The sequence below is a fragment of the Diaphorina citri genome, unplaced genomic scaffold, assembly GCF_000475195.1.
Source record: "Diaphorina citri unplaced genomic scaffold, Diaci psyllid genome assembly version 1.1 scaffold705, whole genome shotgun sequence".
NCBI classification, from domain to species: Eukaryota; Metazoa; Arthropoda; class Insecta; order Hemiptera; family Psyllidae; genus Diaphorina; species Diaphorina citri.
Genome location: NW_007378138.1, coordinates 1 through 14,022, shown reverse-complemented (window position 1 = coordinate 14,022; position 14,022 = coordinate 1). Strand labels below are relative to the sequence as shown.

At 37.4% G+C, this 14,022-nt stretch overlaps 3 protein-coding genes across 3 annotated transcripts; all 3 read left to right on the top strand.

Annotated features, from left to right (window-relative positions):
• Window positions 1-1,188: 1,188 nt before the first annotated feature.
• LOC113468320 lies at window positions 1,189-4,423 on the top strand. The gene is made up of 3 exons (XM_026825137.1): window positions 1,189-1,460; window positions 4,038-4,148; window positions 4,275-4,423. The coding sequence occupies exons 1-3, from the start codon at window positions 1,406-1,408 to the stop codon at window positions 4,421-4,423; spliced, it is 315 nt and encodes a 104-aa protein (XP_026680938.1). The 5' UTR covers window positions 1,189-1,405.
• A 1,080-nt stretch (window positions 4,424-5,503) lies between these two features.
• On the top strand, window positions 5,504-9,172 carry LOC103511350 (flocculation protein FLO11-like). The gene is made up of 5 exons (XM_026825135.1): window positions 5,504-5,736; window positions 5,961-6,217; window positions 6,617-7,507; window positions 7,745-7,893; window positions 8,973-9,172. The coding sequence occupies exons 1-4, from the start codon at window positions 5,504-5,506 to the stop codon at window positions 7,870-7,872; spliced, it is 1,509 nt and encodes a 502-aa protein (XP_026680936.1). The 3' UTR covers window positions 7,873-7,893; window positions 8,973-9,172.
• Window positions 9,173-9,782: 610 nt separating this feature from the next.
• Window positions 9,783-13,761, top strand: LOC113465278 (RING finger protein nhl-1-like). Its single transcript, XM_008476071.3, has 2 exons — window positions 9,783-10,089; window positions 13,234-13,761. Exons 1-2 carry the CDS (start codon window positions 9,914-9,916, stop codon window positions 13,445-13,447), a joined length of 390 nt encoding a protein of 129 aa, XP_008474293.1. The 5' UTR covers window positions 9,783-9,913; the 3' UTR covers window positions 13,448-13,761.
• Window positions 13,762-14,022: the final 261 nt, after the last annotated feature.

Below are 14,022 nucleotides of genomic sequence, written 5' to 3'. Positions count from 1 at the left end.
ACCTGACTCACTGTGAGCGTAAAGCAGAAAAGCGATTGAGAACTCAGAAGAATTCGAAAGAAATATTCGCTCCATTGTGTTGTTGTTCTTTCTCGGAAAACATTTTTCATCACTGTACAATATTTCCAATTTTGCATCTAATAGTACTTAACGCATGGTATGTGTTTCAAATGATACTTGTGTTTAACTTTATCAAATTCTCAAGTCGTATCTCCATAGTAAGCTTTCAAAAGTTTCATTTACAGTCTCTTATTTTTTTCCTTTTCTTTTTATCTTTTAGCTATGAGAAATTTATTCAGGTCTGCGGTTAAGTAGTTCGTTGGTATTTGACCTTTTCATTGGTTTCAATTTTGTGGTGTAGTATTGAACCATTTTTAATTATTACTTTTTTCACTAACAAAGCTACGTCTCCAGCAGTTCAATGTTCGCATAGTTTTCAATAGGCAATTTTGGTGTTAACTACATTTGACTCTTTGAAGTCTGAAGCATGAACTTTTAATCTGAATTTCTCTTTTCTAATCTATGTAGAATTTATGAAAACATTATGTGAATTTGGTCAAAAATCTTTCTTCAAAAACCCCTTGATATTCTTGATAGTTTGGTATCCTTGATGATTTTAACTTATCCATGAATTCCATTAACCAAACCTAATTCATTTGCTCTGTACATCGCATTTATTATTATCTATTCTAGATAGAGCAGGAAACAATCTATTTATTTACCAACTTAATTTTAATTTTGGGGTAGAAATCAATATTATTTTATTGATGGTGACGCAAAGTAACATTACCGCTCGTTCAATTACAAATCTTACCAATAAAGAATCCTGGTTGAACGCTCCTTTTCAACTAAATTGTGAAAAGACTTATGTACCTAGTTACTCATCTGGGCTACAACATTACACTGAATCAAACATACAGACAGGCGTAAATATGTAGGTATTGTCCAGAGTTGAAACCAACAGCAACGCACACCCAACGCGAAACAAAAACATCACATAGAAAAAGACGAAGCCGCTCTTAGTTACAACAACAAAACACACAAACATTATTACGCTACGTATATTCCAAATCTAGAACAGGTTCACAATTTAGTCAAAACAATCAAATAATCTCCCCCTCAAACTGTTGCCACTTAACTTTTCCTAAACTCACTGCTTGTCGTCTCGCCCCCTATCTCTATCTTTCCTCTCGGTGTCTAACAAATCGCTTCATTAACAGGTGGGGAAAAAGACGGAGCCGCCCTCAGCTCATGGGCGAGATACTTAAAAAGTAAATACGGGAACCGTGGCAAAGAGGGAGCCGGTCCATCCAGCTCTGGAACCGCTTCGGGAACCAGCACGCCCTCTAGACGATCCAGCTTACATTCGAGACATGGCGATGAATCTGACGACGAGTCAAAAAACATGTACGGCTCCCCCAACGACCCTATTCAAACTACAGCCCAAGCAGCACAAACAGGTAAACCCTTTGCCTTTCTAGCGCCAGAGCTCAAAGATCCACCCCCCGATATGCCGGAATTCAGAAGAGCCCTCGCTCCCCGAAACTGTGCTTGAGACCTGCAGTGCTTTCATGTCTAATATACCTTCACTTGTGCTGAATAATATGTTTCAAACCTGCGGAATCTTTAGCTTATTCTTCTGCAAAGGTCCTATTTCCATATTAGTGATTTGGAGGTGGGCGGGTTTAGAGTTAGACAGAATACTAATCATTTAGTAGAAGACCAATTGCTTGCTCGCATGCATACGCATCCCAACATTTGAACTTTAGTGTTCATCTTTCTGCCTACAGTATCTTGTAACAAGATTAGCCTCTTTCTTTCTAAAGTTTGCTATGATCTGTTTTTCTGCTAGAGCCAAACTAACCTGTTAGCTTAGAGCTTTCTTAAATATGGAAGAACATCAACACAATGGACAAAATGTGATGAGTTACCCAGGATCCCATTAAGCCACCTTCTCAAATTTTGCTTACACATGTCTGTGATTTACAAGTTCAAGTTAGAAGTTTGGGTGGTAGAAACTTTGTGAATGCTCCTTTTCATTTCATCCAATCTAATTAACATTGAATTTATTCCCAACACCAGACAAATTGGTAGGAAATGAGCAAAACCTTTGTCATGAAATCCTGGAAATTGATTTAACACTGTGCAGAGAAATTCAAATCCATTTCAGCCATTTTCATTGTAACTAAACAATATTATTAGACTAATAGGTTAATAGCTTTATTCTATCTTTCCATGAATATCAAATCAGCTATAATATCTAATAAATCTATGATTACGAAATACAACTCCAAACTCTTCACTGTGTTCATTGTAACTTTAGATTTTGGACATTATTTTATAAGCATAAATGTTGAGCTCACATATTCACGTTTTTGGCTGACCCATAAATTATTTCATGTTATCTACCTTCATAGTTATTAGTATTAATGAAGATCCAACAGAAGAATTGAGATCTACCTACCATATATTATTTTACAGACTCTTATTGCTTGGCTTTGTTTCTTTCTTTTCTGAAGAACCACGTTCACTAACAAGAAAGTGCTTACTGGAAAATAATTAACGTGTTTACATTTAAAACAAGCTCTCGAAGAAAACCACATCTATATCTTTTCATATTAATTATTTTAAAATTTAAAATCAATTTTCATAACAATCCCCAACGACCCTATTCAAACTACAGCCCAAGCAGCACAAACAGGTAAACCCTTTGCCTTTCTAGCGCCAGAGCTCAAAGATCCACCCTCCGATATGCCGGAATCCAGAAGAGCTCTCGCTCCCCGAAACTGTGCTTGAGACCTGCAGTGCTTTCATGTCTAATATGTATACCTTGACTTGTACTAAATAATAGTTTCAATCGTGCCAAATCATTAGGTTGTTCTTCTGCAAAGGCTCTATTTCCATATTAGTTAGTAAATTGGAGGCGGGCGAGTTTAGAGTTACACAGAATCCCAAGCATTTAGTAAAAGACCAATTGCTTGCTCGCATGCATGGATGCATTACAAGATTTGACATTTTTTGCTCACCTTTCTTCCCACAGTATCTTGTAACAAGATTAGCCTCTTTCTTTGCTATGATCTGCTTTCCTGCTAGAGCCATACTAACCTGTATCAGCTTAGGGTATTTCTATGGAAGAACAACACAATGGACAAATGATGAGTTACCTAAAATCCAATGATGCCACCTTCCCTAATATTGCTTACACACACGTCTGTGATTTCAAAGTTCAAGTTAGAAGTGTGGGTGGTAGAAACTTTGTGAATAATATCCCCCTGTTTTGTACTCCTTTTCATTAATTTCATCCAAACTAATTAACATTGAATTTATTCCCAATATCAGACAAATTGGTAGGAAATGAGCAAAACGTTTGTCATGAAATCCTGGAAATTGATTTAACACTGTGCAGAGAAATTCAAATCCAAAGACAAAGAAGACACAGGATATTGGCAGCCTACAGGTTTTTAATATCCTGTTATCTTGCTCAATTTGAAATGATAGTAAGGAATTTCTTGCTGAACCCATCATGTACGCTTCTTTGTCTGCCTTGTTTAAGTTTATTTATTCCAGCCTACTCTTCTTTTCCCTCATTTGCTTATTCAATGTTTCCTTTCTTTATAACTTCTCTTCCTCTTAGCATCACGCTTGTCTGGCTAAACAGATTCCCTTGTTTCAGGCTGAATTTCCCTTTCCTGCCCATTTTTCTCCTTCACATACCAAATCCTTTGTCGTGTTTTACTTTTGTACATACTTCGTTTTATAGAGGCTGTGCATAGATTTGTTTGAATTCCTGGAATAAAGACGCTTATTGTTTTTCTCTCAGGCATTACAGTCGAACAAACGCTGTTTCATTGCCGCAAAACGACGTTATTGCTTTCCTTTGAACGACACCTTTAATCACATCTCTGTACATCAAAACTTTCAATACTACCTTTACAATGTGATAAATAATAATTTTGTATTTTATCCAGGTAGATGCATACCTTCAGAAGCAAAAAATATTAACTCGTGCTTTCTTCTTCAAACGTTGCTCGTTTCAGGTATCGGCCAAGTAGGTACTACCCCTAGAAGCCAATATCTGCAGAAAAGGCGCTTGCAGTTCAAAATAGGGAGTCGGGGGAGCGAGCCCGGATGTTTTACGTGGCCAAGAGGCATAGCCGTTGGTCCTGACAACTCCATTGTTGTCGCAGATTCCTCGAACCATAGAGTTCAGGTATGTTTTCCACATTTCGACCTTAAAACCAATTGCGTTTTTCTAGCATTTACGTGGCCAAGAGGCATAGCCGTTGGTCCTGACAACTCCATTGTTGTCGCAGATTCCTCGAACCATAGAGTTCAGGTATGTTTTCGACATTTCCACCTTCAAACCGATAGTTTTTCTAGCGGACCAGAAGAGATGTCAAATATGTTTCATGAACTTGAATAGATTTCATGAACTTAACTTACAGTCTCATTCGATGACCCCAAGTAGAAACGGGTCAAACGGGGAGATTTGAAGGAAAAATTAGTAAAGTCTGAAACATCTATAAATATTAAATCCACGTTCTTTTCTAGCAGAATAGAAGTGCAGAACAGAAGAGACGCTCGAATATGGAGGTTTCATGAACTTGACTTACAATCTCCGTCGATGACCCCAAAATTCGATGAGGTGAAGCAAAATTTAGTAAAGTTAGCAGCGTCTATAAATATGTATTAAATCCATATTTTCTAGCAGAATAGAAGTGCAGAACAGAAGAGACGCTCGAATATGGAGGTTTCATGAACTTGACTTACAATCTCCGTCGATGACCCTTAAATTCGATGAGGTGAAGCAAAATTTAGTAAAGTTAGCAGCGTCTATAAATATGTATTAAATCCACTTTTATTTATGTAGGTACGTGTATCTGCTTTGGTAAAGGCAGTTTTGAGATTCATTCGGGCAGTATAAACAAGGCATATTTTACTCAATTTTTCAATCTAAATTTCAGGACTTTATAACTAGGTATACCCGCATTACCCACGTACATACCTAATTTGTCTTCAATTGCAGGTATTCGATCAGATTTGCAGATACGAGGGATCTTCAGCGAAAAAGGTATTTATTAGGTACAGATGAATATTAGGTCTCTCCACCAATCCATCTTTATAAGTTTATGCAGGTAGGTATACAAAGTCACGTGGGTAATACAATAACATCTAATAAAGCCTTGAGGTCTTCTCAATGATGATGCTTCAACCACGAAACGACAAAATTCTTTACCGACTTTTGCGAACGATCTTGAAGATTCAACTGATGGAAACACCCAGTTTGATCATATCCGTCAAAAAGGACCAAGTTCAGAAAACACAAACATTTCATCTGAATCAAATGTATCAGAGAGACGAAAACAATTGATTAAACAACTATCTATGCCTGAGAGTATTCTACAAAACCCTATTAGAACTGCAAATAACATTTCTCAATTAGAGGGTAATGATCTTTTGGACAATAGACGTAATATTCATAGTGCTAGCTCCCAAACTATCTATGCCTGAAAGTATTCTACAAAACCCTATTAGAACTGCAAATAACATTTCTCAATTAGAGGGTAATGATCTTTTGGACAAGAGACGTAATATTCATAGTGCTAGCTCCCGGATAAATGAAGGTTCTTCCCCTAGGCGTGCCCAAAAATACAATAGAACAAAACCTCCTAACAGACAAAATTCAATGCCTGAGTTTGCTACTAGAACAAGTTTGGGAATCACAAGCTCTCCAAGGACAGAGCAGAAATATCAAAATCAAATCTCTCCAATTTTGCAAACTAATACAAATCCCTTTAACAGCAATGAAGAAAATAACAGTAGACACATCATACGCAAATACACGAGATCGAAACCCCCTGACAGACAAAACTCTATGCCCGAATTCACATCAATACCAAGTTTGGAACATACGGTGTCTCCGAGAGAAAAGTATTTGAATCAGATATCTGCTCTCCAAGGACAGAGCAGAAATATCAAAATCAAATCTCTCCAATTTTGCAAACTAATACAAATCCCTTTAACAGCAATGAAGAAAACAGTAGACACATCATACGCAAATACACGAGATCGAAACCCCCTGACAGACAAAACTCTATGCCCGAGTTCACATCAATACCAAGTTTGGAACATACGGTGTCTCCGAGAGAAAAGTATTTGAATCAGATATCCCCAAACTCACAAGTTATTACTAGACCATCTCAAAATGATACACAAGGCAATAGATCCTCTGAAGATAACTTTCGTCAAAATAATACTTTACCCTCAAACCATTTGAATCCTGAAAATCGCGGTCCAAAAAAGTTTGTTCGTCAAAAAACAATTCCCGAGTTTACATCAACAACTAGTCGATCCGATGATTACATGCCCAAGAATAAAGCTCCCTCGAATTTTCTAAAAGACCAAAGCTATAGTAACGACCCACTGATGTCACCAAACACTTCAAGTCCTTATTGTCAACTAAATCCAATGTCAGAAACTAAGACAAAAGCAAATCCTATGAATTTTACAGTGGATTCAAAATCTACGCATCATGGACATTCTGCGACCCTAAAAGACAATATTAGCATTACAAACCCACACAGTCACTATGGGAGTACAATTTATGATACACAAGGCAATAGATCCTCTGAAGATAACTTTCGTCAAAATAATACTTTACCCTCAAACCATTTGAATCCTGAAAATCGCGGCCCAAAAAAGTTTGTTCGTCAAAAAACAATTCCCGAGTTTATCCCAACAACTAGTCGATCCGATGATTACATGCCCATCAATAAAGGTCCCTCGAACTTTCTAAAAGATCAAAGCTACAGAAACGATCCACTGATGTCATCTAACACTTCAAATCCTTATGGTCAACTAAATCCAATGTCAGAAACTCAAACAAAAACAAATCCTATGAATTTTACTGTTGATTCAAAATCTACGCATCATGGACATTCTGCGCCCCTAAAAGACAATATTAGCATTACGAACCCACACTATGGGAGTACAATTTCACCTCCAACACCCAAACCATTTAGAAGACAACACTCTATGCCAGAAACAAAGTTCACCCCGATACCAAATAAACACACTGACTCGGTTATAACCGTGGAAGAAACCCCAACAACTATAAGCGGAGACATTGAAAGCAGAAAACAAAAATACGAAAACGATAATTTAGACATGAATAAACGCATGAGGCGACAGAAAGCAGATTCGAGAGTGAAGGGGATGGAAACTAGGGATTGGAAACCTAGGGCAGATACAAAGCCATTTAACCCATATGTACCACCTCGGCCAAATATGCAGTCTATGACATTATCAAGTCGCCCTTCAACTTCCGCAGAAAGTACCACTCCATTATCAGTACTTACAAATAAACCAAGACCGATAAACAAATCAAGTGAGGTAGGGTCAAATACACCAGCAAGCGTTAGTAGGAAACCAACACCAAGCTCCTTCAATAGACCACAAACTTCAGGAAATAATCCCAGCAGACGATATTCCGTTGATAGTGCAATTGGTTCTACTTCTAATCCAGTTAATATGCAGTCTATGACATTATCAAGTCGCCCTTCAACTTCCGCAGAAAGTACCACTCCATTATCAGTACTTACAAATAAACCAAGACAGATAAACAAACCAAATGAGGTAGAGTCAAATACACCAGCAAGCGTTAGTAGGAAACCAACACCAAGCTCCTTCAATAGAACTCCAGGAAATAATCCTAGCAGACGATATTCCGTTGATAGTGCAATTGGTTCTACTTCTAATCCAGTTGCTAGCAATACTCCTGTTCCTCCGAAAAGCAACAACTGGCAAGATGAGGCGAGAAATCAAGTGTGGCGTAACCACATGCAAAGAATAAAAAACCTAGACGGCTTCTGACTATATTTATTACTAATACTAGTAGGTATACTTTCTTTTACTGACTTGTAGCTTCGCTTCACTAGAGAAACATTTAATTTGCTGCAGCAAGAGTGTAAAATCTACCAACACAATGATTCAAAAGATTCATTTGCATTGAATATTAATGCTTTATAATAGCAACCTACTTTAAAGTGTCAGTTAGAGTGAATAAAATGCATGTTTCCCTGTAATGAAAGTTTACAGCAAAACCATAAGGAACCCTTAAAAATACCTAATGATTTTTAATTAGTTTTAATCCCTGTTCCCGATCAATGTTATCATTGTTTTTGATTTAATTTTAACAACTTTATGCTTACATTTCCAATAATGAAACCATTTCTCATTTTAGCACCCACACTGGATTTTTGACGTACGTATTGCAAAATCCCTTTCACGCTGTCATCTTTTATGTTCAATTCAAATACTTGAAGTTTGCAACTCGAGCAGTAGCATAAATCTTGTTAAAATATGAAAAGCTCGAACTACGCGAGTACACAATACAAATGCTTTTACCGAAGAATTTCTCCTGAATGGAACCTCGATATATTTTTTGCATGAAATCAGGAAAATGAATTTCCTTCCCATTGTTTTCCCAATTTGTTGAATTATTTATTGCTTGGAGTTCCTTCATTACTTTATTCGCTTAATACCCTTGGTAAACTTGTAGTGCTTTATTTCAAGTGTAGTTTTTCTAGGAAGTAAAACAAAGGGGATAAATCATTGAAATTTTGAAATGTAATAGTGAAACTTTTGATTGTACCCTACATACCTATTTATCAGAGTACTTGTTGTTGCTCGCAAGAACTGGGCTGCCCTGGGTTGTTGAATGCAAATTTGCACTTGATATTTCGCAAATGTTTTAGACTGTGTTCTGAGAATTTCGTAAGATTTCATTGATGTAATGTATTACCTACTCGTAATGTAATCAGTGTCTGTACATTTACCTGGGCAGTATTCGAGCATACTCAAAAGTAAACATTCTAAATAAAAGTAGGTAGTATACATAGTTTCGTTTCTTAATTTTTCAAGCTCTTCAAACCCAACTCAAAATCTAATTTTATTTACTTTCCCCTCCAAAGGTTTTCCAATCCGACGGAACGTTCGTGGGCAAATTCGGAAGCATGGGTAACAAAGCCGGACAGTTGGAGCATCCCCATTACATAGCCGTGTCTAACACAAACCGTGTGATTGTGTCAGACTCCAACAATCATCGGGTGCAAATATTCGACGTCAATGGCAGAGTCATAACGTCCTTCGGAAGTGAAGGAAGCGAAGAGGGGCAGTTCAAATTCCCAAGGTGAGTGTTAGGGTGTCACATAGTCAACCGGCCCTCGACTGAACCGTCCATCATCCACGGTCGGTCGACTATGTTTGTACACACCTTTAGAATTGAAGCCAAAACTAAATTTTAGCCAAAAATCAAATCCCCTAGGATTGAGCGGCTGAAGATAAACGCCGACTCCTTCTGAACACGAGAAGTGCGAAGAAGGAGTGTTGGAATTTCATACGCCGAAACTTTTGATTGTACCCTACATACCTATTTATCAGAGTACTTGTTGTTGCTCGCAAGAACTGGGCTGCCCTGGGTTGTTGAATGCATGCACTTGATATTTTGCAAATGTTTTTAGACTGTGTTCTGAGAATTTCGTAAGATTTCATTGTAATGTATTTCTCATAATGTAATCAGTGTCTGTACATTTACCTGGAGCTGCTCTGGGTTGTTGAATGCAAATTTGCACTTGATATTTCGCAAATGTTTTAGACTGTGTTCTGAGAATTTCGTAAGATTTCATTGATGTAATGTATTACCTACTCGTAATGTAATCAGTGTCTGTACATTTACCTGGGCAGTATTCGAGCATACTCAAAAGTAAACATTCTAAATAAAAGTAGGTAGTATACATAGTTTCGTTTCTTAATTTTTCAAGCTCTTCAAACCCAACTCAAAATCTAATTTTATTTACTTTCCCCTCCAAAGGTTTTCCAATCCGACGGAACGTTCGTGGGCAAATTCGGAAGCATGGGTAACAAAGCCGGACAGTTGGAGCATCCCCATTACATAGCCGTGTCTAACACAAACCGTGTGATTGTGTCAGACTCCAACAATCATCGGGTGCAAATATTCGACGTCAATGGCAGAGTCATAACGTCCTTCGGCAGTGAAGGCAGCGAAGAGGGGCAGCTCAAATTCCCAAGGTGAGTGTTAGGGTGTCACATAGTCAACCGGCCGTCGACTGAACCGTCCATCATCCACGGTCGGTCGACTATGTTTGTACACACCTTTAGAATTGAAAAATCAAATCCCCTAGGATTGAGCGGCTGAAGATAAACGCCGACTTCTTCTGAACACGGGAAGTGCGAAGAAGGAGTGTTGGAATTTCATACGCCTTAACACGTTGAACACCGAGGCCTTGAAACTTTTGATTGTACCCTACATACCTATTTATCAGAGTACTTGTTGTTGCTCGCAAGAACTGGGCTGCTCTGGGTTGTTGAATGCAAATTTGCACTTGATATTTCGCAAATGTTTTAGACTGTGTTCTGAGAATTTCGTAAGATTTCATTGTAATGTATTACTCGTAATGTAATCAGTGTCTGTACATTTACCTGGGCAGTATTCGAGCGTTCTCAAAAGTAAACATTTTAAATAAAAGTAGGTAGGTAGTATAGTTTCGTTTCTTGCAACTGGCAAGATGAGGCGAGAAATCAAGTGTGGCGTAACCACATGCAAAGAATAAAAAACCTAGACGGCTTCTGACTATATTTATTATTAGTACTAGTAGGTACACTTTCATTTACTGACTTGTAGCTTTGCTTCACTAAAGAAACATTTATGTAATTGCTGCAGCAAGAGTGTAAAATCTACCAACACAATGATTCAAAAGATTCATTTGCATTGAATATTAATGCTTTATAATAGCAACCTACTTTAAAGTGTCAGTTAGAGTGAATAAAATGCATGTTTCCCTGTAATGAAAGTTTACAGCAAAACCATAAGAAACCTAAAGTAGCTAATGAGTTTTTAATGTTTTTAATCCTTGTTCCCGATCAATATCATTGTCTTTGATTTAATTTAATTTTAACAAATTTTTGCTTACCTATGTATACATTTTCAATAATGAAACCATTTCTCATTTTAGCACCCACACTGGATTTTTGACGTACGTATTGCAAAATCCCTTTCACGCTGTCATCTTTTATGTTCAATTCAAATACTTGAAGTTTGCAACTCGAGCAGTAGCATAAATCTTGTTAAAATATGAAAAGCTCGAACTACGCGAGTACACAATACAAATGCTTTTACCGAAGAATTTCTCCTGAATGGAACCTCGATATATTTTTTGCATGAAATCAGGAAAATGAATTTCCTTCCCATTGTTTTCCCAATTTGTTGAATTATTTATTGCTTGGAGTTCCTTCATTACTTTATTCGCTTAATACCCTTGGTAAACTTGTAGTGCTTTATTTCAAGTGTAGTTTTTCTAGGAAGTAAAACAAAGGGGATAAATCATTGAAATTTTGAAATGTAATAGTGAAACTTTTGATATTCATAGTGCTAGCTCCCGGATAAATGAAGGTTCTTCCCCTAGGCGTGCCCAAAAATACAATAGAACAAAACCTCCTAACAGACAAAATTCAATGCCTGAGTTTGCTACTAGAACAAGTTTGGGAATCACAAGCTCTCCAAGGACAGAGCAGAAATATCAAAATCAAATCTCTCCAATTTTGCAAACTAATACAAATCCCTTTAACAGCAATGAAGAAAATAACAGTAGACACATCATACGCAAATACACGAGATCGAAACCCCCTGACAGACAAAACTCTATGCCCGAGTTCACATCAATACCAAGTTTGGAACATACGGTGTCTCCGAGAGAAAAGTATTTGAATCAGATATCCCCAAACTCACAAGTTATTACTAGACCATCTCAAAATGATACACAAGGCAATAGATCCTCTGAAGATAACTTTCGTCAAAATAATACTTTACCCTCAAACCATTTGAATCCTGAAAATCGCGGCCCAAAAAAGTTTGTTCGTCAAAAAACAATTCCCGAGTTTATCCCAACAACTAGTCGATCCGATGATTACATGCCCATCAATAAAGGTCCCTCGAACTTTCTAAAAGATCAAAGCTACAGAAACGATCCACTGATGTCATCTAACACTTCAAATCCTTATGGTCAACTAAATCCAATGTCAGAAACTCAAACAAAAACAAATCCTATGAATTTTACTGTTGATTCAAAATCTACGCATCATGGACATTCTGCGCCCCTAAAAGACAATATTAGCATTACGAACCCACACTATGGGAGTACAATTTCACCTCCAACACCCAAACCATTTAGAAGACAACACTCTATGCCAGAAACAAAGTTCACCCCGATACCAAATAAACACACTGACTCGGTTATAACCGTGGAAGAAACCCCAACAACTATAAGCGGAGACATTGAAAGCAGAAAACAAAAATACGAAAACGATAATTTAGACATGAATAAACGCATGAGGCGACAGAAAGCAGATTCGAGAGTGAAGGGGATGGAAACTAGGGATTGGAAACCCAGGGCAGATACAAAGCCATTTAACCCATATGTACCACCTCGGCCAAATATGCAGTCTATTACATTATCAAGTCGCCCTTCAACTTCCACAGAAAGTACCACTCCATTATCAGTACTTACAAATAAACCAAGACAGATAAACGAACCAAATGAGGTAGGGTCAAATACACCAGCAAGCGTTAGTAGGAAACCAACACCAAGCTCCTTCAAAAGACCACAAACTTCAGGAAATAATCCCAGCAGACGATATTCCGTTGATAGTGCAATTGGTTCTACTTCTAATCCAGTAGCTAGCAATACTCCTGTTCCTCCGAAAAGCAACAACTGGCAAGATGAGGCGAGAAATCAAGTGTGGCGTAACCACATGCAAAGAATAAAAAACCTAGACGGCTTCTGACTATATATTTTATTATTAGTACTAGTAGGTATTTCTTTTACTGACTTGTAGCTTCGCTTCACTAGAGAAACATTTAATTTGCTGCAGCAAGAGTGTAAAATCTACCAACACAATGATTCAAAAGATTCATTTGCATTGAATATTAATGCTTTATAATCGTCTGTAATAATATTTTCACTGTACTTGACACTACTGCCTTCACAATTTCATTGCTTGGGATGAGCTAATCATTTTGGGGCAAAGTCAGGGCTTTTTTGAAGGAATTGTGGTTTATCACTCCAAATCAAGCGCGCCGGGAGGCACGCGAACGTCAAGAGTTCGCAGCACCACCCGGCCTATCAGACTTAACTTGAATCATGTTTCTCATTTCAGAGGAGTTGCTGTGGACGACCAGGGTTACATATCTGTCGGTGACTCCGGTAATAACAGGATCCAAATATTCACTCCCGATGGACAGTTCTTGAGGGCCTTTGGTTGTTGGGGATCTGGAGATGGAGAGTTCAAAGGCCTCGAAGGTGTAGCGGTTATGAGCAACGGAAACATATTAGTTTGTGACCGAGAAAATCATAGAATTCAAGTCTTTTAATACTAAGAAACACGTATTTTGCTAACAGTTGGTACTCACATAGGATCAAATAGAATCTTTGGAGAAGACCTCAAGGCTTTATTAGATATTAGTGTATTACCTACGTGACTTTGTATACCTACCTGCATAAACTCATAAAGATGGATTGGTGGAGAGACCTAATATTCATCTGTACCTAATAAATACCTTTTTCGCTGAAGATCCCTCGTATCTGCAAATCTGCATAACTAGCCACATAATTACTTACACTCTCACATGTAAAACTAAAGAAACAAATTTTGTACTTTTAGGTAGTAGAGTCAGTAGTTGGTCCAATTGAGTGAGTTAGAAGAATTTTTTTATAAAGTTGTAGAATTCAAGGCCAATAAAAATGATCATCACCATTAGAGAGCGTATTTTATTGAATACATTCTTATAAGGGTGATTTTTTTAATAAAGTCCTCTATTAGAATCTGCACAACTAACAATTCAATGTGGACCAATGAAAATGAAATAAAATCTAATTTAGTAGTTTATATAATTATTGTTTAATAATTTATGGTGTTTAAATTTATTTATTTATCCAAATATTTCAT